Source organism: Vicugna pacos, chromosome 11 (genome assembly GCF_048564905.1).
Source record: "Vicugna pacos chromosome 11, VicPac4, whole genome shotgun sequence".
Lineage (NCBI taxonomy): Eukaryota > Metazoa > Chordata > Mammalia > Artiodactyla > Camelidae > Vicugna > Vicugna pacos.
The window spans coordinates 94,848,589-94,872,474 of record NC_132997.1 but is presented as its reverse complement, the minus strand read 5'-3'; the positions used below and the strand labels follow the sequence as shown (position 1 = coordinate 94,872,474).

At 46.5% G+C, this 23,886-nt stretch overlaps 1 protein-coding gene across 2 annotated transcripts in view; it reads left to right on the top strand.

Annotated features, from left to right (window-relative positions):
• CPXM2 (carboxypeptidase X, M14 family member 2) overlaps positions 1–23,886 on the top strand; it is a 120,673-nt gene that overhangs the window by 26,185 nt on the left and 70,602 nt on the right. For both annotated transcript variants that reach the window (XM_072972072.1, XM_006220436.4), the window contains 2 exons: positions 3,619–3,728; positions 20,316–20,455. In XM_072972072.1, coding sequence (XP_072828173.1) covers positions 3,619–3,728; positions 20,316–20,455 — 250 coding nt within the window. The remainder of the gene's footprint in view (positions 1–3,618; positions 3,729–20,315; positions 20,456–23,886) is intronic.

Here is a 23,886-nt window from a genome sequence, read left to right as displayed (position 1 = left end):
CCCAGTGTGCAGACACGCGAAGAAGCGAGTCAGGCTTTCTTCAGAACGTGTAGAGTGTAGAGACCCCTGAGAGCTGTGGAGGAGCAGGAACATGTGGGGGGAACCCACCCGTTCCTCCCAGCACCTCCTCTGTGTCCCTGCACCTCCCCTGTGTCCCTGCACCTCCCCTGTGTTCCCGCACCTGCCCTGTGTCCCTGCACCTGCCCTGTGTCCCTGCCTTGGTCCCTTCTGTGAGTTTCCTGCCATCCCTGCAAAGATTCCTCTTCCTGTTTAAGTTAACTACCGTTGGTTTCTTACAACCAAAGGAGCTTCGCTAACCTGTGCATGTCAGTAACTTCACTTTTGTCTGTCAAGGACAGTGCCTTTTCTCTAGTTTTTTTATTAATGGCGTGGACGACAGAAAAGGCTTCCAGACAAAACTAAATTCTCTAAAGATAGTGTCTTCTGATCAGGAAAAAAGAATCCTTACTCAGTTTCCTGGAAGGCTACGTTTGTGAGCAGGCTGAGCGCGTGTGTTCGTCTGGGCGGGTAGCTGTGCTGTGGATGGAAGGAGTGGCTTTCCTGGCTTCTGCTGTCACACCATCTTGGGCGTGAACAGGAGTGGACATTCGTCTGATGGGGCAGCTGACGGCGCTGCCCCCTGCATGGGACTCCACTCTTGCCACGTGTACACCACGGTCCATCCCCTGGAGACGGAAGGCATTGTGATTTTGAGTTGTCAGATGTGGACCCAAGAATTATCCCACTTATGGGTGCTTTCTTTTCACCCCTTGGGTATCTCAGTGAGAGGATGTGGTGAAGCTTCCACATATCAGCAGAAGAGCAGTTTTGATGATGATGAAATTTTATTTAGGTAGCTCTTTTTTAAATGAACATATTCACATATATACAAGATTTTTTCTGGAAGAAATGCTTTGGACAACAATTACAGCTTTATTTAGCTAGTAAATAAAATATACATGTGTCCGTCCATCTATCTGTCTGTCTGTCAAGGAGCTGACTGTGTGCATGATACAAACAGAAGGCGTTAGCTGGATGCAGTAGGTGGGATTCGCCACCTGCCAGGTTTTCTGCCCAGAAGGAGGGACCTCAGGGATGGGAACATGTCCAGTGTGGCTATGAAACAGGTTCACCGCCAGGGCGGCGGATCCTTTCTGCATTTCTGATGCTTGGTTTATGTGGGAATGTTGGGGACAGTACCAGGCAGGAGGGGACAGAACCAGTGCCCTGTTCCCTGTTGGCTGTGAAACCAAAGCTGGCACGGCTGGCAGAACAGAGGTGTACAGAGGCTGCTACACGGCCATGGGGGTCGTCCAGCCACCACTGCCCGGGCAGCAGGGGTTCGGGGCCCTAGAAGTGCCTTTATTCTGCTGCTGTGTCTGGAGACAGGGTGACCAGGAGAAGAGGTTAGCTAGTAAGAGGCAGATGAGAGCTGGGGGCAGAGGAGCAGCAGCTCTGGCTGAGGGAACCTGCAAGCCTGGGTCAGAGCCAGGCCCTGAGGGGCAGGTAGAAGGACCTCTGGGAGGCCAGCCTCCGAGAGGATAGGCAGTGACCTTGACCCTTAGGCCTTGCCTTGAATCTTCACCGGGGCCTCTGGTGTGTGCCAGTGACCACTGGGGTCTGAGAGCCCGGAGGCCCCTGGCCCAGAGAGGCGAGCAGCAGCAGGCGGAGTTCTGTCCTGAGGCCGAGCGGGGCAGTGCTGGGGCTCGGGGCCCCGCGCCCGTCTGGGCTGGGCTGGCACTGAGCTGCGAGGCCGCAGGCCCCGAGGAGGGTATACGGTTTGGCTGCTGCCGAGTCCACATCACAGGGCCCAGGACCAGGCCGGCTAGTGGAGGCAGGCGGTATAGGTTTCTGAGTAAGTGACTCTGTCACCAGACACGGAATCCGTTTCTGGTGGGCACGATGAACAGCTCATAATTCAGTTAACCTTTGGAAGCAGCAAGTACATTCATGTGAGTCAGACCCACGTGACCTCCAGGCTGGGAAGCTGTCCAGGGTAGACCCAGTGAGGGAAGAGGGTTATGGGAACTAGATTGCCCTGTGTGGGGTCAGCCCCGCTGGCTACGTGCTCCTTCCCAGGCTCGCTGCCTAGACCCCCGTCTGCCCCACGGCCTGCCACTCACTGTGCAGGCTCCCCCTTCACTCTGTGGTCCCCACTCACTGCACACCCTCTGCCCCTGTTCACTGCATGGTCACTGCTCACCGGGCATGGCCCATCTCACGGAAGTCAGACGGAGCACCATTGCTCACGGTACCCCCTGGGGTCTTCCGAGTTCCCGGGCAGCATGAAGCAGGCGGCAGCAGACCCATTACCTCCCCCGTCGTGCTCCTCGCCAGTACCTCTGCCTCTCTGTAGGCAGCACAGATGGCTGGTAAATATTTACCAATCCAGGCAGCCTCCTGGCAGATGTGGGCAAGGCCGCAGTGTGGCATCGTCTGAAAGCCTGGAGACTGGGATCCGAGGTGCAGCTCTGCCGCTGGCGGGGACACCTTGGATGATTCACCTCAAGTCTTGGGGCCTCGGTTTCCTTTTCTGAGAACCCAAGGGGAGGACCAGAAGGCATCTCAGGTCCTGGAAGGTCTGAATTCCTCTACCTGCAGCACCTGGGCAGACTTTCTTACCTGGTGCCTGCAGAGCATCCCCTGCGACTGCTGTCTGGCCAGGCTCCTCCAGCCTCAGGACCAGAGGACCTCTCCCCTGCAGGGGTTTGTCATGGATGGACAGACACCCCCACGTCTCCAGGTGCCCCTGGGATGCCTGGGGCATTCCCATCTCAGCAGTGACCCACAGGGCTTTTCAAATTTGCTTTTCTTGCATTAGGGATGTCTGGTACTTTTAGTAGAAATATATCTGGTTCACTTCTATTCCCGAGTGTTTGTTTTCTTTCCCCAGGGTCAGATTTGAAGGAGATTGCATCATTTGGACATTTCTAGCCCCACTCCAGGGTGGGTATTGAGAACGGCAGCCCAGGAGTCAGGAGACCCGGGGCCCGGCCCCAGGGCTTCTGTTAAAGCTCTTATCCGCAGGGACAAAGGGCTGGACTAGGATAATCGCCAAGGGTCTGCCCAAGTGCCAACATCTTCTTCCAGGGCCGCTTGGACCAAACTGTGTGGAGTAGCCGTTCTCAACATTACTGATTTTGCCAAGAGTGGAAGACAAGACGCTTTTTCTGTTTATATTGCTCTGCTCATTAGTATGCACAATACAAAGCCCGAGTTGCTGAAGCAAAATCAACAAGTTCTGATTAATTTGCAGAACCCAAGCATGGGATCGCTCTGAAATTTCTAACTCATAATGCGCCCTGGCTCAGTCACTCTGTGGAAGGGTCCTTAATTGGAAACAGCCTCAGACAGTAGCGTGGACAGCATCAGAGACAAAGAATATCAGAACCAAAACACTCAGAAAGGAAATGCCGGCAGAAAAGAAAATTGGCATCACGTTGATAGTGGAGCTGAGAATATTTGTCCGGAAACACTGGGCATACCAGGGGGTGGGGCTGCGAGGCTGAGTGGGGACTTCAGGGGAAAAACAGAAAAGCAAGTGGCCAGATTTAGAAAGCCAGGAGTTCGTTTCTGTCCACATCTGTCCTTGTTTTTAACAAGCATTGTCCTTTCCAGGTTGCCCACCCCTTGGTCTGGAAACCTTAAAAATCACAGACTTCCAGCTCCATGCGTCCACTTCGAAGCGCTACGGCCTGGGGGCGCACCGAGGGAGGCTGAACATCCAGGTACCGGCGCCGTGGGGAGCATTCTCGGTGCACTGCTAGTTGCTCTGGTCACGGACACAGCGACGGTTCCCTGAGCACCGGGCCAGCCTGTGTCTGGCCTGTAACATGAATTAGCTCTGATTCTCACACCAGAAAGGGCATTGCTGCAGAATCCTCACTTGACAGAGAGAGCCCCGAGACTCAGGACACGTGCCTTGTCCAGAGACTAGTTAGTGACAAGGATGCTGCTGGTTCCTGGGCCCAGGTCGGTCCACCTCCACGTGATGTCTGTGGAAAGGGCAGGAGGGAAGTGGAACCCCTGTGGCCATGAGCAGGCAGTGGCCTTTGTCCTCCCTTGCCTCCCTGCTGGTGCTTCCTCGCTGCCGTCAAGGTTCTGCTCCGGGAAGGTGGGCTCCTCCTGGCATCCTCCATACACCGTGAGCTTCCGGGCTGTGGGCCTTTCCCCTAGTAGATCCCCTGCCCGCAGCTCCCTTCCCCTCCACGCTGCCCACGCAGTGTAAACCCTGGTCCACCGCTGGGGTCAGTGTCCTCGTGCCGCTCCAACAACATGTTGTAAATGTAGCCACTTAAGCAGCACCGGCTTACTCTCTAACAGTTCTGGAGGATAGACATCCAGTGGGGCTCGGATCAAGGTGTCAGCAGGGCTGCGTTCCTTCTGAAGGCTCTTGGGAGAATGTTTCTTTCCCTTTCCAGCTTCTAGAGGTGCCCTCATCCCTTTGCTTGTGGCCCCTTCCTTCTTATAGGCTGGCAATGGCAGCTTGAGCCCTTCTCACGCTGCCATCTCTCTGGTTCCCTCCTCTGCCTTCCTTTCCACTTTCAAGGACCTTGTGAGTGCGCTGGGCCCACCTGGATGATCTGGGATCACCTTTCCATCTCAAGCTGCCTTAACAGCACCTGCAGACTTCCATTCCCTTTGCCACATAACCACGCGTATTCACGGGCTGTGGGACTAGCATGCGGACACCTCTGTTGGGGTGGGGGTGCTGCTCTGCCCACCCACTTGGGATGCCTTTTCCCTCCTGCTCCAGCTCCTGCTGATCCACCCCTTCTCGGTTTAGCATTCGATCCTGCGCCGTCCCACGTGGTTCTCTAATAGTGTAGTTCTTGAATATTTTAGTTTTTTTTTTTTCCCAAAACTGATTCATGACTGTGTGTGGTTTCCAAACCCTTTCACACGTGCACCCTCTCATCCATCCTCCTGGGAGGGAGGTGGTCCTTTCACACCCACGACGTGGGGCCATCAAGGCTGCACTCAAGGCTCACAGCTTCCAAGCAGCAGAGCTCGTTCCCCCAGCGGTCACGTGCTGCGGGCGCTGCTGTGCTGGGAACCGGACAAGAGTGGGCGAGCTCCCCGTTCCCGGGGCGCCCGTGGGCTCAGGGACATCTAAACCGAGCTCCGACTCCAACCTCTTCTCTCCACGTGATCACATCAGATAAACTTTCAAACCACTCAGCCATCACCACTTTTCCATTCAGAAGAATTCAGGTAGAATGTTTCCAGAACTAACTTTAATGAGATCTAAAGTTTCTTTAAAAATATTCATTCTTCTTTTTATTTTTTGATAACAGCTGTTACGAAACATTTGGTTGTATAAAACTGTACAGTCTTTTACCAGAGGATGAACTCTCAGAGTTTGAACAAGGGTAACTGTTAACAATCCGAGGGCCTCCAGCAGCCTGCATGGGCTCCAGCCCTCCAAGCAGAGAGTCAGTGTCAAGCAGGGTGGGATCCGAATGTGTGCAGGGCTGCTTCCTGCACTGGTCAGAAGAGCTGTCATCTGATGCCTCAGACTCCTTCTCGATAACGGGAGTTATCCTTAACGAGAGAGGAAGTGTTCGTGTTTATCCACACTTCTGGTCAGAGATGGAGAGGCCCTGTTGTCCTAAATTGTGGGGTGGGGGTAGAGGGTGGGGGTCTGTGCTGCCAGTCGGGAATCCCATGGGCAGGGTGGGCAGGCTGGGTGCGGCACCTTGGCCATGACTCTTCTAGATTTTGGCACCCTTGGAACAGTTATCTCACTGAGTCTCAGTTGTCTTATCAGAAAAATGGGAGTCCCAGGCCCTCACAGGATTCCTTGACAGTGAAATTAGGTGATTTGTAATTTTAAAACATTTACTGAATCATCTCCTTCTTCTGCTCTAAGTGTTCGGTGGCTTTAAGGGCCTCTGTTTGCAGGTCCCACCTTCCAGAATCAGGGCCACGTGCTGCGTGATTCCACCACCACGGGTGCCCCAAAATGCATCTTCCCCCACATGCAGTTTGAATGCCATTTAAAAATAACCACATTTTGTCTCACATCTGAGTATTTGGTAGGCGTGTCAAGCTAATGGGATTTTATGTGTGAAAAACACCAAGGTCTCAGAATTAGAAACTGTATTTAAATGCATTTAGTGCAGGATGTGAGTGAGGTGAGCCCATCCCTTTGCTGGCCAGGCTCTGCAGGCATGAATGTGGTCCACTCAGAACGCAGGCTTGGCTCGCGTCCCGGTCCTTCTGCTAACGAGCTGAGAGGCTTAAGGCGAGAGGCCCACTTTTGCTACCTTTACAGAATGTGAGGATCCAAAGGAGGAAGAAAGAGAATCGTCCTCAGCAATTCTCAAATGCCACATTTGTGCCCATTAGAATTCAGTCATTCTCCTGACCATGGCGAAGTGCCCTTTATGTACCGAAAGAGCAAAGATGAAAAGCCCCCATTTACTCCCTTTCCTCCAAATGCCTCAGTCTTCAGCAGGAGAACGGGAATCAGCTCTGACAGTTACCGGTGCTGTGCTGAGCGCTTTACTTGCATTATTTCGTTTATTCCTCGACGCGAGACAAGGGCTATATTATTATTACCTCTGTCTCGTAGGAAACAGCCATGTGGATCAGTGGGATAACTTGGTTAAGATTTCCTGGGAGAGGCAGGATGTGAATCGAAGCTGCTTTAAACCTGGAGCCATTGCTCCAAATGACTCCATAAAACTGCCCCAGGCAACAGCTCCAAAAGTGTTCTAGGCCCCCCGGGAGGATTATTAAACCATGTGCGTGTCTCTTTTCTGACATTTATCTCACATGGATTTACGCAAGGGTCACCGTCCCCAGGTTCAGTGAATCTTGTTTTGCTGAGATTCCCACGCTGTCTCAGCACCGTGGCTGCACATGTGTCTGGGCCTCTTAGAAGTTCCCGGGGAGCTGCCGCGATGCCAAGGACACCGTGGCTGCCGTAACGAAGTCTCCTCAAAGGGAGGAGCGGTGCTGGCTGGTTGGCCACCTCGGCGTTTTATTATTGCAAATTTGCTCATACGTGATGGGCAGATATGGAATGATGTCATTATGACACAGAAGTCGGGTCAGTTCCTGTACCGTCTTAGCCAGGACATCAGTGTTTTCTGGGACCAGGTGCCAGCCCCTGACCCCAGGGAGCACCGACAGCTGACGCCTCAGAGGGACCCTGTCCACGGGGCCCGTCCCTCCGCACTGCTCTGCTCAGGGTGGCCACGTGCTCTGTTCTAGGGTGCTTACCGCTCAGGTCCTGGGTTCGTGTGCCCTGGTTCCCACGACAGCAGCTCCCACTCTTCCTTACACCCCATCTATTGCACCACCTTTGCCGTGTTTTTCTAAGGTCAACTTCTATCATTATAACAGTTTAACGTCTCCTTAAGTGTGCTGGTGTTTTTAGGATTAATTGCTTTTCTAGTCTTCTGATTACAGAGCTGCGTGGGTTTTGAACCTTGTTGTTCCTGTGAACTTGGTTTTCACAGTGCATGATTTCGCAGATGGTGAGACTTCACTGAATCGCGTTTACCGCGTTATGGCAAAAATACCTGTCTCTTTGTCTTGGTCCGTTCTGGCTGCTGTAACAGCGCCATAGACTGGGTGGCTTATAAGCAACACAGGTTTATTTCTCACAGTTTTGCTGGCCGAGATCAAGGCGCTGGTGAGAGCCTGCCTCCGATTTATAGATGGCTCTCTTCTCCTGGATCCTCATATGGTGAAAGGGGCAGAGGAGCTCTGTGGGGTCTCTTTTTTAACTGAAGTCGAGTTGATTCGCAGTGTTGTGTTAGTTTCTGATGTACAGCGTAGGGGTTCAGTTATACCTACATCAATATTCTTTTTCACATTTTTTTCCTTATAGGTTATTACGAGCTATTGGCTATAGTTCCCTGTGCTACACAGTAGGATCTTGTTGTTTATCCATTTTATTTATAGTATTTTGTATCTGCTAATCCCAAACTCTTACTTTACCCCATCCCCACTTTCCCCTTTGATAACCTTAAGTTTGTTTTCTATGTCTGCGAGTAGGTTTCTGTTTTGTAAATAAGTTCATTTATGTCAGTTTTTTTAGATTCCACATATAAGTGACATCATATGATGTTTGTCTTCCTCTGTCTGACTTCCTTCACTTTGTCTGATCACATCTAGGCCCACCCATGTTGCTACAAATGGCATTCTTTCATTTTTTTTTTTTTGTGGCTCAGTGGTGATAAGAGTGATAATTTCATTCAAGAGGGCTCTGCCCTTCTAACCTAATCACACCCCAAAGGCCTCACCTCCTGATGCCATCACTTTGGAGGTTAGGTTTCAAGATATAAATATTGATGGGACATAAACATTCCATTTGTAGCATTCTTTTCTCATCATTTTAAGCATAGGACTTTGAAAGAGTAAGAGCATCTTATAACTCAACTTACAACTTCTCTTTTTCACAAGTGGAATTTTGCTTATGTTAATTTAATAATATAAGTTTAGAGAAGAAACCCAGGTTTACACTTCGTCAGTACACTGGGACAAACGAGATCTTCAAGAATTCAAGGGAGAGACCCACTTCAGCCGGGAGCGAAGCTTTGTCCTGTCACCTAGGATCATTCTTCCAGTGCGCCCGGAATCCTTTTTCTTATAACACACTTGTGAGGCTGTGATCATATGAAGAAACACTCACTGGCTGCTTCTGTTCTGGGACCAATCACGGACAGATGGGAGATTAACATTGTAAGTCTCAAAGGGGAAGTTTCAGCAGTGACCTGTAAAATCACGATTTGAACGCTTGCCTGTGGTTGGTTTTAGGAGGTAACCTTGTATTCAGCTGGGTCATTAATGGCAGTTCATCATCTGTCTGTCCCAGCAGAGGCCTCTAAGGACCTCGAGAGATTTTCTGTTGCACATAAACTAAGCAAGGGAGATACGGAGACATCACTACACCTTGAGTGCCTTATCCCACCCTGATTGTTGTGTTGGATGCTTTTTTGGCTACAAGGCCTTGAGCAGATGACAGCAACGCTTGCCATTTCAAAGGGCTGGGTTTCAATTTCATTCTTCAGACTCAAAAGTCACGGTAAGTATAAGCCTGACCTGTGATCCAAAGAAATGAAATCGTGAGGGCGTGGCTGGACCGCAGGATCTCACCGTGATTCTTGCCTATAATCGGGAACGTAAGAGAGCTGATGAGCAGATCAGAGTTTTGAAGTCACAAGAAAAACAATGGGGCATTGGCACCCACAGATGTATTTGCGATGCCTGGTCACCGTCATTTGACTCTCTGTGGCCGAGGTCTCGTCTCACGGGTGTAGACCTCTTCCATGAAGAGAAGTCTGGTTATAAAAAAGGCATCTGTCTGAGCCATTTCTCAGCACCACTGGAATGAAACACAGCTCCTCTTGCAAGTCATCTCATTAAAGGAATTCTACAGAGCACCCGGATGCTGGTATTAGAATCCACTCCCAGCATTCTGATCATCTTTTTACAGGCAGTGAGGTCCCAACGTTCTGATCATCTTTTTATGGGCAGTGAAGTGTAAGCTGTGAAGATGCCCTTGGCTTCAGATACACCCACAGAGAGTTGGTCATAGAACATTGAACCAAGTGCTATCCTGGGTGTCAAAGTTCCTGAGCATGGGCACGTCCCACACGTCTGTCTTTCTGTCCCCTTTGACTCTGAGGCACCCGGCGCCCTAACCTGCCCAAATGTGGAGACCACGTTTATCCTGGCGGGAAGTGTATGGGGACCACCCAGGGAGGCACTGTTTTCTCAGGCATCACGTGTCTGTTCAGTCACACCATCCCAATTCTCTGGGTGTCCGCCTCCAGCCTCTTTCTGGCTACGTACAACCTTGCTGTAGCTCAGCATGTCCTCACTGGGGCCTGGTGTCCTAGGTGCTGCAGAGGCAAAAATAATCACAGTGGGTATAGTTTCCAAACCACGGAATGTCATGCTTGTTCTGATAAAGGGATTTTTGTTCTGCATCTGGCTTCAAGAAACAGTCTGGGAGACAGTGTTTGGAAGCCAAGATGCTGGAATTTGGGTTATTTGGGTTTTTATGGGAATAACAGGACTAAATATTTTAAGTCATGACTTTCGGAAAATTGAAAATGAGCATTTGCCATAATGAGGTTAAGGTGCTGCTTATTCTCAGAAGCTTGCATCACAAACACAAGTGCAGCAAGAAGTCGGAGTGGAACAGGGTAACTCGGAGTAGAAAACGGGAGCCCCGAGAAGCAGAGACGCCTGGCCTGTGCATCACAGGGCGTTCCGGAACCACCGGCCGCCCCGGTGCAGAAGACTCTGTTCCCCTGGCTCTGTGAATGTTTCTTTCCTATTTCACTAATTTCATTAAATTACTGTTTCATTTCATCCTCAGTATGCTCAGAGGGAAACTGTTTTAGAGAAAAGGAATTAAAGTCAGAGGCTAACTGACCTGCTCTAACCCGACAGGTAGTCAGCGCAGAGCTGAGACTCACGTGGAAGGTTTCTGGCTGCAGGTAAAGCCCGTGCTCTTTTCTTCACATTTTAGGGGCCCACTAGAAGGTTCGGTGTGTTCACCAGCTTGTGGTCTCCCCTGGCACCCACCTTCTGACTCATCTTTCTCACCATTGGCTTGAGTGGCCCCTCGTACCCTCAGGCCCCCATCCTAGCAGGGCCCAGAGAAGTTGGTGGGGTGTCAGCAGTCACCCCAGAGGGCCTCATGTCCATTCCGGTGGCACAACCAACTGTGCCTTCTCAAATGATGCCTCGTGGGGATGGGCCCTCCGGGCTGCCTGCCCAGCCGGACTGTCCCCTGGACACGTACTGCTGGGAGTCGGGTGTGCGGGTCATCCTGAGCTAGGGCCTCAGTGCACACGACACATGCTGCCCGAGCAGAGATGACAGTGTCGGGGTCAACGATGAAAGACAGGGAAAGGTGAGGAGGAGGGAAAGAGAGATCAGAGCAGATTCTTTCTTTGGTTTATTCATTTAATTAAAAACCCCACCACCTCCAGGGGACTTTACTGGTGTGAGGCAGGCCCTATCATAAGTCCTGGGGAGACGATGATTAGCTGAACCGGAAATGGTTCCTGATCTTTGAGCAGACATTTATGGGGGACTTCCTGTGTGCCGGGCCCTGTTCTAGGTACCGGGGGTGCCTTAGTGACCAAACAAAGAGCCTCGCCAAGTGGAAGCTTACAATCTAGTGGGAAGGAGGCATACAAAGCAGGAAATGTAATAAAATATCACTTTTATAGTATGTTAGAAGGTGATAAGTGCTATGGAGAGAAGAAAAACAAACTTGAAGCTGGCGGTAGGGTCGGGAGGGCCAGCTCTGGGGAGCGGGGCTGGTTTTAGTTAAAGGTGATTCAGGTAGGCTTCATTCAGGAGGTGATGTTTTGACCAGATTGGCTTGAGGATCAGCAGAGGGTTAAGTGGCTGTGGGAGGAGCATCCGGGCAGTGGGAGTGGCCTGAGCAGAGGTCCTGCGGTGACAGCAGGCCCGAATTATCAGGTACCTGATAATACGGAGGAGCAGCGGGAGGCAGGTGTGGCCGAGCCCAGTGTGTCTTGAGGGGAGGAGATGCTGGCCCAGAGGTAACACTGGGGAGACTGGCTTTTATTCTTAGGTCAGCTGAGGGACCTGGAAAGGTTTGGGGCACCAGAATGACATACTCTGCTTTACGGGTGCAAAGAAGCAGTCTAGTCACTGGGTTGACGTAGGGGAGCAAGTGTCCAAGCCGGGGGCCTGGGAGGGGGTGCCTTCAGCATCCCAGACCAGAGAGGGTGCTGGCTCCGGCCAAGACAGGGCTGTGGAGGTGGGGAGAAGCGGGTGAACTTGGGATGTATCGAAAGTAGAACTTTCTGATGAGGAGGTGGATGAGGTTTGGACGAGGGGCGTGAGAGATAAACAGAGGAGTCAAGGATGCTGCTGATGGTTTTCGGCCCCCATGACTTTGATAATCTCATGGGGAAATGAAGTTATTTTTGAAAAGCTCACCGGGGAATGCACAAGTATAAGCTATAATGAATACGCAGAAGGAGAGGACCAGGTGCATCAGATTCCTGGAGCTTCCATAGTAAAGCGCCATGAACTGGGCAGCTTGAAACAACAGGAGTTTATTTTCTCCTGATTCTGGAGGCTTGAAGTCTGAAACTGAAGTATGTGTAGGTCTGCGTTCCCTCTGAAGCCTCTAGGAAAGGCTTGCCTTTTCCGGCTTCTGGTCCCCAGGCATCCCATGCTGTTCCGTGGCTTGTAGTTGCATCCCTCTGTCTCCATGGTCACTGGGGGGTCTCCCTACATGCCCCTCCGTCATCTTCCCGCTCGGTGTGTCTGTCTCTGTATCCAAATTTCCCCTTCTTATAAGGACACCAGTCATCAGGTTCTTTAGGGCTGTCTTCTAAAATGAAGATACACCTTTAAAAATTTCAGAGGAAACATGCAGTTAAAATAAAGTAAACTGGTCGATATGTAAAGATAAAGCAAAAGCAAAAGAAGCAATAAAAGCAGACTAAGAAAAGTTGGTGATTCATTAAAACAAAGAACATCTGTCAATGAGCTAAAAACTTAGAAAACTGAGAAGTAGCATAAAGTGAATGCAATCACAGGTTCACAGGTGTGTTTAACATCCCTAAGACGAAGTGGGTCAAGCCTGTACCCGCAGTGGCTTCCCTTGACGGAGTGCTTACTGTGGGCCAGGCGTTACACGGTACTTCCCGTGTGGCTTGTCAAACAGTCCCATCAGTGGATACTGTTTCCACCCGTTTTACAGACAGGCTGACCTAACTGGGGGGGTACGTAGACAATGAGCTGTGGAACCTGGGCTTGAACGTAGCCTGGATGGGGCTGCAAAAGTGGTTCCACACTGTGCTGCCTCCCTGGATCCTGGGAGCACACCCTCTGTCTTTAAGTACATCACTGATAGGTGAATCAGTAATTGTTTATTTTGAGAATTAAGCTACATATTTAACAGACACCCAATAATAGTGACCCAAGTGCTTCCCAGGTGTTAGCTGAATTGAATTAGAATGTTGATATGAAAGACTTTTACTGTCTATTTCAATTAATGCATTTCTTTCCCAATCTTTTTATTTTTTTAAAAAAACTTAATACATGCTTTAAGGTGTACTTATTAGATTTTCTACATAATTTTTAAAATTTCAAACTCTGGATGCTTATTGGTTTCCTTGGCCAGTGCAAGGAAATGTTTAAAAACCGGTTTGGGGTTTTAAAAATGGCTTTCAAAACGAGTATTTCTTTTTAACCGACTTTGCTCATGATTAAGGTCTGAGCTGAGGAGGGCGCTCTGCTAATTTGCAGAAGGATCAGTTGATTTGCACCCAGGCCATTTTATGGGTTTATCATGTTTATCACAGAGGTTTCCCGAAGGTAGATTTTCAGACCACATTATAGCCTTTTATGGGAGATTAGTTACTTAACTATTAATCAGATGAACATCTAACATTTTAGGTAACCCCTCCCTCCAAGGGAGGTAACTTATTGGTAACTGTAAAGTTTCAGCCTCTGCTTCTAAGATTTTTTCTCCCTCAGAACTATTTAAAAATCACTCTTACTTTATTCTCTTTCTCTCTGAATAGCCCTGCGCTATGTCTGCAAAGTGGTAACTGTGTCAGTTACCCTGGAATTGCTAACTAGTTACATTCACTTGAATATAACTTTTTAATTTGTTTCCAGATGTTTCTGTGTAGAGGCAGCCCATGGTCACGAAATGTGCAGATCCGCGATTTTACAACAGCAGAGGTTTTAAGATTCCCAGTTTCCTATGTATGCTGTCAAGCAAAGCACTTTGCCGGATGCCTAGCATGTAGTAGGATCTCTATAGACACCTGGAAAATTAAAGAATAACAAAGTAGGTTTTATATCAGTTACCCTCTATATCTGGGCATCCCCTGTGCCTTTTTAAAATTAAAATGGATTTGAATCGGTTTTACAAGCAAGTGGTTAAAGAAGTCAAAGTATTAAGGGATTATAACAAATAAACAATAGAATGGTCCTTGCCAGGGGTTGATGGGGAGGGAAATGAGACATAGGTTAAAGGGTGTAAACTTTCAGTTATAAGAAGAAAAAGTTTAAAGGATCTAATGTACAGCATGGTCATTATAGTTAATAATACAACATTTTATAATACTTCAAAGTTGTTGAGAGTTAAATCTTAAGCATTCTCACCACGCAAACAAAAAATGAGTTAATACTTAAGGTGATGGATGTATTAATCATCTTGATCTTCGTAATCATTTCATAACGTATATGCATAGCAAATCATCACGTTGTCCACTTAAACAGGTACAACGGTATCTGTCAGTTATTCCTCAAAAAAGTTGGAAAAAACAAAAACAAAAACAGAGCAATGGTCCCTGTCAAGGTGTTCCACACCCCGTCCCACCCATGGATACCATGAAACGCTGTGAATGGGGCAACTACTTTCAACTTTTTTATTGTTTCTTTGGGCATTTAAATCTTAACTTCTAAATAATATGCACATATATATATGTATTGGTTTATAAATTTTCAACTTTATCTTTAGAAGATGAGAATTTAAGCTCAATTTTTTATTACCTCTTTATCCCTCTTTAATCTTCTCAATATGATTGTATCTCAAATTTTGGGTAAATCTACATTGGAGGTTTGTACTATTATGACTGTAAATATTGCTTACTACTGAGCAAGAATTATCATCATTTTGAACCAAGAAATAATTCCTTTTATATAATTTCTTGACAACTTTCTATTTTCCTGAAACTGCTCATGTTTTTGGAAACAATCTCCCATACCCTGCAATAGTCTGGGTCTGTAAAACACCCTCTGTGTGACTTTCTATACTGTCAGATCTGTACAATGGTTTTTAGTCTCACCTTTGTTTTTATATGTTTCTCTAGACATCCTTTCAAGAGCCCTTTGACCTGCTGAACGGGGTGCTTTCTACATCTTCCACAACATGACTGTCTTGGGACTTGCTTTTCCATCATTCTGAGAATCCTGTGTTGGAACCCTTGGTTGCTGGATCTGACATCATCCTCTTTTTGGTGTTCTGCCTCATTTTTTGTGGGGCACATCCTGTAGTAGCTTCATGGCAATGGTACCTGAGAAATTTTTTGAGGATCTGTGAAACTGAAAACTGTCTTAATTTTGCCATCACATTGATTGGTAGTCTGCATCAGTTTAAAATTCTAGGATGGAGAATCCTTTCCTACAGAATTTTGCAGTCATTATCTTCCCGTTCTTCAGCTTCAGAAGTTGCTGTTGAGAATTCCTCTCTTCTTACTTTTTTTTCTTTTCTTTCCTTTTTTTTTTAAAGTTGAGTTATGCTTTATTTGGTAGGAGGAATGGAGCCAAGATGACAGCCTCTCAGATCACTCTAAGGGATTACTCTGTTTTTCTTTGTTTTATTATTTGTTTCCTCTTTGGAAGCTTTTAGGATCTTCTCTTTATTTCTGATGTTTTGAAGTTCACCATAGTGTCTCTTGGTGTAGATCTTATTTTATTCATTGTATTGTATTCTTAGTTCTTCAGAGACTTAAATCTTAGAGATCTGGGATGTTATCACATAGTATTTTTTGTAATTACTTTCCCCGAAAAAATCTCTGATTTCTTCCTCTGCCCTTCTTATTTTTCTCTTATTGTCTATTGTTACTGGAATTTTCACATTCCAAGAGCTCTTTCTCACGCACGACCTTTTCCTTTCTAAGAACATCCTATTCTTGTTTCATGCAAGTAAGATCTTCTCTCTCAAGGGATATTAATTGTAGTTTCTTTGAGGTTTTCTCCTGTTCTCCATTATAGTTTTAGTTTATTTATTTTTTGTTTGTCCCGGCTGCGTTGTGTTCCAAAATTGCATGGAGGAAGGGAGGTGGGTCATCTGCGGATACCCACTGAACTCCCTGTTTTTATTTATTGTATCACACCTGCCCTCCTCTGTGTTTGGGGTCCCAAGTCCAGAGCATCTCTGGTTTGGTGTTTTTGTTCTTTTTTTAAAATATGTTTTTATTGAAGTACAGTTTACAATGTTGTGTCAATTTCTGGTGTACAGAACAATGCATCAGTCATGTAGGGATGCACATACATTTGTTCTCATATTCTTCTTCACCATATGTTACCACAAGATATTGAATATGGTTCCCTGTGTTATAAACTTGTTGTTTATCTATTTTATATGTATTAGTATCTGCGAATCTCAAACTCCCAATTTATCCCTTCCCACCCACTTCCTGCCTGCTCCGCCATAACCATAAGTTTGTTTTCTATCTCTGTGTGTCTGTTTCTATTTTGTAAATAAGTTTGTTTGTCTTTCTTTAATTTAGATTCCACACATAAGTGATATCATATGATATTTTTCTTTTTTTGTCTGACTTACTTAACATAGTATGACAACCTCCAGGTTCATCCATGTTGCTGCAAATGGCATTTTATTATTTTTTATGGCTGAGTAGTATTTCATTATATAAATGTACCGCAACTTCTTTATCCAGTCATCTGTCAATGGACATTCAGATTGTATCCATGTCTTGGCCGTTGTAAACAGTGCTGCTATGAACATTGGGATGCATGTGTCTTTTTGAATTTTTTTAAGAGAAAAAATTCAGGTCTTCTGCAGAGTGAGGATGGGGACATGAGAATCTAGATTTTTTAATACACAGTTTGAATCAATTCCCCGTTTTCAGCCCTGCCTGACTCTCACCTTCCAGGATGCCCGAGAATCTGGTTTCTGTGCTTTCTTGGGTTCTGTGTGGCTTCTCATTGGTGTGTTTGTCCTAAGTCAGCACTTCCTTCTCTTGCTGGGTCATTCAAGATTCCTCCATCTAATTTTTGCCTTCATATGTAGTAACTTGGGTATGACAAATGTCTCCTAGTCTTATCAGAGATCAGGGGTTGTATTTCTTTATCTTGTTTTCTTTGTTTGGCAGAATTTTTGAGAAAAAACATAAACAAATCAACATATTTACTCCATCATTTTGAAACAGAAATATCCTATTTGATTGATCTTAAATGGGTAGTGTCAGGTTTTCTGTTTGTTATAGAATTAATAATTCCCACGTTTATCTTACGTCAAATGTAGTCTGTTAGATTCATTGGTGTGGACTTTTAAAGGTAAAGAAATGATGCCTGTAACAATTGCCTTGAGAAAATTACGTTAATTCTTAATATATTTGGTACTGTAGTACAAGTAATCATTCCATGTGAGTGGGGTTTTCAAGACTAGACTATACTTTAAGGAATCAAGCCTTTTATTTCAACAACTTCTGATTGAAATTCCTCCAAAATTTATGAAGTATTTCTCTGCATTATTAGACAGAAAAGGATATATGTTTCTTGGTTTCTCAGACATTTTACTAATATCATTTTTGGCACCCTGGTGTAATTTGGTGACGTCTCTAGGGCTGGCGCCTCCTCTTTTATTGAATTCTCCCGGACGCTTGCTTTATAAATTCATAATTGATTTTGCAGAGGTGGATGTCATTTCCCAAAGAGTCAGCTTCAGCTCTTCAATCCCCTGACACCTTATTACATTTAATTGTCTGTCTAGTATGCTCAGAAAGAACTGAGATTGGAGCAGAAGCTAAATATCCAGGCTGGCAAAACCAGGAACTGTAAATTGAATTCCAGATCCCAGTTTGTAGACTTGGGTCAAATGGCACGAGACCACCTGCTCGAAGCTTCCATGATCCCGCAGGGTAAACATCCTGGGCTGCGTGGCAGCTCTTTCTTGTCCGCTTAGCCCATGAGCCGGCTTTTGCAACCTCGGCATGATCGGCATTTTGGGCTGGACAACTCTTTGTGAGGGGGCTGCCCTGTGCATTGTAGAATGTTCAGCAGCATCTCTGGCCTCTGCCTGTTAGTTGCCAGTTGCACACACCTCCCTGGGTTGTGACAGCCCCAAACCCTTCCAAACATTGTCAGATATCCCCTGGGGAGGGAGGGGGTGCAATATGGATTCCTGTTGAGAACTTTAGACAGCGGGCCTCCCCGTTTTTTAGATTTTATAACTCTATTCTGGATATTTGGGGTGGTAGAAAATGTGACATCAATTAACTGGAATAGTATTGCAATTCCCTAGCATTTTGTAAAATGTGAATTAATTCGAAAACACCCATATTTCCGTGATGTACCAAATATTCACTGTTTCAGATGTACTGATAACTAACGTGTTGAGTATTCTTTTTGAGCCCATGCGAACTAAGTGCCAGGCCTTGTTGAAAGTAGAAGTGATCACTGCGCCCACTTTGAACAGATGAGGAAACAGAGGCACAGAGCATGTCAGCAAACTGCCTGAGTTTATGCAGGATGGGGGCTTTAGAGCTGAAATTCACACCCAGACGGGACCTGGGAGCACAAGCTGTTAATGGGCACACTGTGCAGTGGGTGATCTGGAGATGCCAAGACCGAGACACGAGACCACAGGAGGGCCTCAGTCCGTCTGCCCGTCCCGAGCTCCGGGAAGGCAGGGCGGCCCGTGGTGTCTACCTTTGTATTCCTATTGCCTGGGCCATCACTTGACATTTATCAGAGGCAAGGTGAAGGTTAATTTCGGTAAATGAATGGGACTATCCTAAGCACCAGTCTCATGGGCGACTTACGAGAAAAGAGGAAACACAACAAAAACGCAGCGTGTGTTACGGTTTCTTGAAAGAAGATGAACTGTGATGTTGTAGGTCATTACTGTGCTGCACGTCTCCTCCCTTGCGGGGGATAAGTGCCTTAGGTGAAGGAAGGGAGCAGTGGTGTAATGATAGCCTTTAGGCTGGGATGGTGAGCTCCCTGCTGACTAGCCGTGTTGGGAAATGAGAGGTTATACTTAAGAGTCGCCATCACTTTAACAAAACGCACTGAAGCGCAGGTAAGGACCATAACACACACTTGCAGAATTTAGCCTTTCTTTGATGGCTCTAGAAGGCGGAACCTTGCAGCACCTCTAGGTCCTTATTACAGACACCTCGTGCACCACCAGACACGGAGGTGCTGGTTAATCGAGAGCTTGGGTTTCTGGAGAATGTTGACTGACAGCTTTTTTATTCACCTGTATTTGAAACGGCAGTGTTGCTTTCAGAAGACCGTATGAGTTAGCATTCTGACATTTGCTTTCAAAGCTCTTTCAAGATTGTTTCCAGAGTGGACTGGGAATGCATACCCTGTGTTGGTCTTGATGCAAGCCTTCTGTTAGCTGGTGCAGTGGTGGGTGAGTTCTGCTTAGTGGGACGCTCAACCCAGCTGTTCCTCTCCTATAGCTGGGCTCTGAGTTTCTCATCGCTGTTGGCCATTCAAAGTAAAGCTGTCACAGAATTTAAGCTGAAAGTACTCAGAACTAGGGAAGATGGGCTGGCCTATCATTTTTTTAAATTAATCTTTTATTATTTTATTAATTTATTTTTAATCAGTCTTTTTTGGGGGGGGTAATTAGGTTTTTATTTAATTTATTTTAATGGAGGTACTGGGGACTGAATCCAGGATCTCGTGCGTGCTAAGCATGTGCTTTACCACTGAGCTACACCCACTCCGCTGGCCTGTTACTTTTATTTCTTGAATATCGTTTAGACTTTTTCTCATCTGATGACGTACTTGTAAAGTAGCCTTGAGGAAAATGGGATTAATGCAGAAAGGGTCTTAGTAAATTAGGAAGTTTCTCTGCTCACATTTGGTTTCCTAAGATCAGGGAAATGTCTCTTCAGATGGTGATAATATAGGGAAAATTCCAGAGCAGAAACTTCACCTCCCTTGTCAATTCAGATCAAGAGAATCTTTGGTGACAATAGCAGCTGATATGCAAACCCATGAAATGACTTAAATGCTAATAAATAGATTTTTAGTAGAAAAATGCAGCCTTCGACACCCAGTTCAAATATCGCCTCTGCCTTGGGGCTTTCTGTCTGTGCTCTCCCCCGGCCCAAGCTCTGTGCTCTGCCTGAACGCTCCCGGAGCAGCTTGCTCCTATTCCTGAAATAACACGTGCCCTGTTGTGTTCTATTTTCATGTCTTTCTTCCTGCCTGGATCTTGAGGTTCCAGGAGGGAACGATTCACCTTGTACTCCCAGCACCTGGCGTGTGTAGGCTGGTACGGCGGAGACGGTCTGTGTCTGTTGGATGAATGAGTAATGGGAGAACTCATTAAATCTCATCTTTCACATGGGGCAAGAGGAGGACACATCATATCGGAACATTTCCAACTTGTTAATAATAAGCAACTCCTTTCTATGACTTAGAATCAGGAATTCAGGGCACAGAGATTTTTTTCTTTATCTCCTTCCTCATTCTCTTCTATCCCCTCCATCCCCCTCCCTCAAAGTCTCATAAAAATTTTGTCTTAATTTTCTTCTATTCTGGGTCTTTCTGAAGAACACCCCTCTCTTTCTTTCCAGGCAGGTATTAATGAAAATGATTTTTACGACGGGGCCTGGTGCGCAGGGAGGAATGACCTCCGTCAGTGGATTGAAGTGGACGCCAGACGTCTGACCAGATTCACTGGTGTCATCACTCAAGGGAGGAACTCACTCTGGCTGTAAGTGTGGCTGAACCTGGGCTTCCTAGACTCTGGGCCTTGGGTCTAAAGTCCCAGGGTTTAGACAGAGTCAGGGAAGTTGCAGAGAGGCATCTGGTGATGGGCAGTGGAAGGGAAGAAGGTGCAGTGAGGATGCGAGCCTGGGTTTGCTGCAGACATGCCAGGAAGGCACATGTTTTGGAATAACACCTTCCCCTGGTGCAGGAACAGGGAGAGGGGGCCACAGGTTAGGCTCAGTAGACGAAGGTGCTGTCAAAACAATGAGGTTTAGGCCGGGAGCTGCCGTCTTGGATATGGGGCGAGTTCTTGGTGCCCTGAGTGGTGGACTGAACATGGCTCAAGGTAGGAGCTCTGTGCAAGCAGTGAGCGACAGGTAACAGGCTCCAGCCACTGTCCTGGCCTAGAAGGTATGAATCTTTCTCTAGACTCTGGGAGGAAAGATGACGTCTAAGCAGGTTCCCAAGTAATGACCTACTAGAGGAGTGGTAGAATCAAAGGATAAGCCAATGTGGGCCTGAGAGTGAGATGGAAACATGTTTTTCAGATTTGAGCTTGAAGCAGGACTGAGTCAGTCACCATTGTAATCTCAAGAGAGATGGACTGTAGCCCCTTAGAACTTTCCATCTCATGGTGCATACATACAATGGAATATTATTCAGCCTTAAAAAGGAAGGAAATTCTGAGACGTGCTACAACCTGGATGAGCTCTGAGGACAGTATGCTGAGTGCAGTAAGCCAGACACAAAAGGACAAGCACTGTAGGATCCACTTACGTGAGGTTCCAAGAACAGTCAAACTCAGAGACAGAGTAGAACAGGGGCTTCCAGGGTCTGGGGGAGGGAGCATAGGGTGTTTTTGTTCAGTGGATGTGGAGTTTAGTTTGGAATGGTGAAAGTGTCTGGAGACGGATGGAGATGATGGTTGTACAACAGTGTGAATGCACTTGATGCCCCAGAGTTGTGCACTTACCAATGATGAAAATGATGTATTTTATGTTATGTACATTTTAGTATAATAAGCAAGAAATGTATATGTAAACAAAACAAAACCTTTCCACCTCAGCCCAGGGCCGGTGGTGGAGACAGAGGCAGGGCTGCCTCTGCAGGGTGGTCCTGTGGCTCGAGCCATGCGAACAGCAATCATGCAGAGGCGGGGCCGAGGCAAAGACTGGGATGGGCTGCAGGACCTTGGGAGTTTTCTAAATTTAGACAAGAAATTTTCAGTTCTGCTAACGTCTGTCTACCCTGAGAAGCCAAGAGCACCGATGCCCTGCACTTAGACATTGGGAAACTGACCGTGGATCTGGTCAGCTAAGCATCCTCCTGCCCCCCACCCTTCCCCCACCCCGCCCCGTCTACACTGCACTTGCAAATCCCATGTCTTGGTCCCGTTCAGGTTTTACTAATCACCTGTTGACACCCAAGTACAACTGTCTGTAATGTGTTGATGAGATTAATTTTAACTCCTGGAAATCAATAAGTAAACTGGAACACGAAAAGGGAACCTGGCATCTGTGCTCGCATTTAACTGCCTGTCGTTGTGACCATAAAGGGGACTTTCTTACAAAACGACAGTTGTCAGGCAATGACTCATCATCTGTTTTCCTCGGGACCTTTTTTTTTTTATTGTAAAGACAACACTGTAACATCTAATGACGTTTAAAAACATTGCCCAGGAACCCGCTGTCCTTACGCAGACATAATTTTTCTGTGTATCGGTAATCATAGTACATACGCCATTGTTATTTTTAACCTAGAGACGTATCCATAACATTTTTCATGCTGTTACTCAGACTTCGTAATGATCGTTTTTAATAGCCTGTAATTTACTCAGCCATGCCTCTATCACCGTCTCCGGTTTCTACGATCATACCTCATTTGGTAGGAAAGCTTTTACCTGCTTTTTTTCTTCCTTTGAATTATTTCCGTCAAATACATTTCCAGAGCTGGGATAACGTGTGCACACTGACGTCGTTTGGTTATGTGTTTGTGCTGCTTTGTGTGTCACATCTCATTCACTTTACTTTTCAGTAGCACTTATGGATGTGTTCCTAGAGGCTGAGTTTTGCTCTGTGGTCTGCAGTTTTGCTTCAATCAGAGCCTTATTACCATAACAATTGTTTTTGCTGTTTAGATTCTGAAAGGCAAGAATTTTAGAAGGAAAAAAGTTGAATTGCTCGAGGAGAACAGAAACTTGGAAAGAAAGACTGAGCTGAGATTATCCATGGCATGAGAGCAGGAATTTCACCTTAGTGCTTGGATATTAACCTCTGTAATCGCTATCATTAGGGATTCAGCGGTTGGGTTATTACTGGATTAGAAAGACAGAGCAGGGTAGGAGTACCGCTCACATTTTGTTTCTGCTAGAAGCACAAGAGGGCTTGGGGTGAATAAGAAATTGCAGTGGAACAGTATCTTTCTTTGACTTAACCCAGGAAGGGAGCATCTAAGAGGGAGACAAGGGATAGAATTGCTTGTAAGAGTCAGGTTTTTTTTTTTTTTTTAATGTCTAAATGTATTTCAAGTCAAGGACAATGAAAAGAAACGTGATGAGTTTCACTTTATCTCACCTCCTGGAATAGGACTGTCTGCACTAAGGAGGAAGAGGAAATGGACCAGGGTGCATTTTGGTACCTGAGTCCTTTTCCCCAGAGGATGACTAACACTGAGGGCACTAGGGTCTCTTCCCGTCTGACCAGAAAACATGCCAACAACAGATATCACCAAATACTAATAGTAAAGATAGGAGCCGTCCCTCTTCGCCTCTCCCGTGGCCTCTGTCCCCGCGCTGTTCCCGGTTCAGCCATCTGTGGTACCATTTTTAGTATTCCTATTTGTTGCTTTCTGTAGTTTTCTGCACTAGCCTGTGAGTATTTGATACAGACAATGCCTTGATAGTCTGTGTTTCTGGGCCCTTGTCCAGTAAATACCAGGCATCTAATACATTGTCAATCAATGATTCTTTAATGAATGAAAATTGTTAGGAAGTAAAACTTGACAAAGAGTCATTGACACTGAATGGTGACGAGTGAATTTAAGAGTGTTAATGACTGAGAGCAGGTTTCAGTTGTAAGGGGAAGAAGGAAGGGGTCGTGGAAAGAGGTTGAGAAGTGAAAAGGATTTCTAGAGATGGAGACACGTAGAGCAGTGTGGCTTTGGAACCACACCATGGCTGACTCACTGTCTATGAGATTTCTCTTCCCCGAATCTCAATTTGCTCTTCTCTAAAGTGGGTTAACTACAATCCATCTCAAAAAGATGTGCTGAAAGTTAAATGCAGTTACGTTATGATGTTTTAAAATTGCCCAACACATAATAAGTGCTCAACAAATGGTACTTTCTTCCCTCTGCACCTCCTTGGGTTTATCTAGAAACAGCGGCTTTCAGGCTTTGTTTTTGTCTACAGATCTTCCTTCATATAAAGTCTTTCCT